The sequence below is a fragment of the Asparagus officinalis genome, chromosome 9 (genome assembly GCF_001876935.1).
Source record: "Asparagus officinalis chromosome 9, Aspof.V1, whole genome shotgun sequence".
NCBI lineage: Eukaryota > Viridiplantae > Streptophyta > Magnoliopsida > Asparagales > Asparagaceae > Asparagus > Asparagus officinalis.
In genome coordinates, this window is record NC_033802.1 from 34807019 (window position 1) to 34808772 (window position 1754).

The window sequence follows — 1754 nt, forward strand, 5'->3', positions numbered from 1 at the left end:
CTAAGTCTAGTAATCCTTGTGCCCTATTACCCTTTGAGGAGAAGGGTCTCTTGCTCATCTTACCCTCTAAACAAGATTGACAAACTGAGATGGGTTCAACTTCAAAAGAAGGTAGAAGCCCACTCTGAACCAGTCTGTTAATTCTTTTTAGATTAATGTGACCAAGCCTTAGGTGCCACAACTTACTAGAGTTATAAGGAGGAATCTTTCTTTTTTTAGTCAATGATTTATTAACAATCTCAGAATTTTGAATTTCAAGCACAGTGGGATGAATAAAATATAAACCATTAGACAGATTTCCAGAACAAATAAAACTCCCATTAATTTTGATAACCACATTCTGTCCAAACACATAAGTATAACCAAGCAATGCTAAACTAGGAACAGAAATCAAGTTCCGCCTTATATTTGGCACATATAAGGCATTATTCAAAATTAAAACATTATTGTTCTGGAAAGCTAGTCTAACGACTCCCACTGCAACTGCTGATACTTTGGCCTCCGACCCCAGACTAAGACTGATCTCACCATCCTCAAGCTGTCTGCTCACCTGAAACCCCTGCAATGAATTGCAGATATGGTGAGTTGCAGCTGAGTCTATGCACCAAGTATTAGAAGCATCCGCTATAAAGCTTACTTCAATAACTTGTATTTCAGTTTTACCTGTCTGTTTCTTGGCAAGAACCTTGGGACAGTTCCGTTTCCAATGGCCAGTTTCCCCACATTGGAAACACTTTCCTTTTCCTGCCTTGCTAGGTTTGGCCTTGCCCTTCACCTTCCCGACACCACCAGTAGGTCCCTGTTTAGCCTTCGGAGACTTGGATTTCTTCTTCCAGTTCTGCTTCTGCTTGTTAGGCACAGACTTAGAAGAAATCTTCTCCTTGTTTTGCAAAGATGGGGTGGGCTTTATAATAGCCTCAGTTGCCTGTAGTGCGCCCATAAGCTCACTTAGGGAGTAGTCTTTATGATTCAAAACATAGTCTAGCTTGAACTGGTCATAAGACTTCGGCAACGACTCAAGGATCATATCTATCTGAGATTCACCATGAATCTCTGCCCCTAGGATCTCTAGTGTATTCAAATGGTCAAACATCTTAAGCAGGTGATCCTGCACTGGAGTTCCCTCTGTCATCTTTGCCTTAAGAAAATCCCGCATAGCCCTCTGCCTTGCTAGGCGACTTTGCGATACGAACATTTCTTTAAGGTTAAACAGAATATCACTAGAAACAGTAAAGTACTGATGTTGGTGTTGTAGTACATTTGACATAGATGCCAAAATGTAGCACTTGGCCATGTCATTAGCTTTGACCCACTTTTCAAACTTCTCCTTATCCTCCTGGGAGGAGTTCGGATCAGGTTCTGATGGTTTAGGAGTGGTTAGACCAAACTTGTACCCCTCAGCAGTTAGGACAATATCTAAATTTCTCTTCCAGTCAACATAATTCTGTCCGTTTAGTTTGTTTTGGTTCAAAATTGTAGAAAGCGGGTTGAATGAGGATGAAGACATACTGAAATAAAACATAAAACTGTATATTAATTTAACTTGCATTTAACAATTTTATTGATCACAAAAAATCCAATAAAAGTGATTTAAATATAAATGCATCAGATATATAATTGTACAACAACACGCCTCCTTGGGGAGGTCAAATGCCAAGCACAACTATAGGGTGGTTCCATCATAAACTCTAATCCGTGCATCTCATACACTTAGAGTTATAACTTCTGATATAGCTTTAGTCTCCAAACATTTT

The 1754-nt window shown here is 39.5% G+C and overlaps 1 protein-coding gene across 1 annotated transcript; it reads right to left on the reverse strand.

Annotated features, from left to right (window-relative positions):
• Positions 369–994, reverse strand: LOC109823745. Its single transcript, XM_020390112.1, has 2 exons — positions 664–994; positions 369–559 (listed from the first exon to the last, which is right to left on the reverse strand). The coding sequence occupies exons 1-2, from the start codon at positions 938–940 to the stop codon at positions 534–536; spliced, it is 303 nt and encodes a 100-aa protein (XP_020245701.1). The 5' UTR covers positions 941–994; the 3' UTR covers positions 369–533.

Excerpts from the sequence above, each read along its gene's own strand:
- LOC109823745 (XM_020390112.1), bottom strand. The coding sequence starts at position 940 with ATGGGCGCACTACAGGCAACTGAGGCTATTATAAAGCCCACCCCATCT. Across the intron at positions 560-663 it reads TCTTGCCAAGAAACAGACAG|GGGTTTCAGGTGAGCAGACA; the intron begins GTAAAACTGAAA and ends AATTCATTGCAG.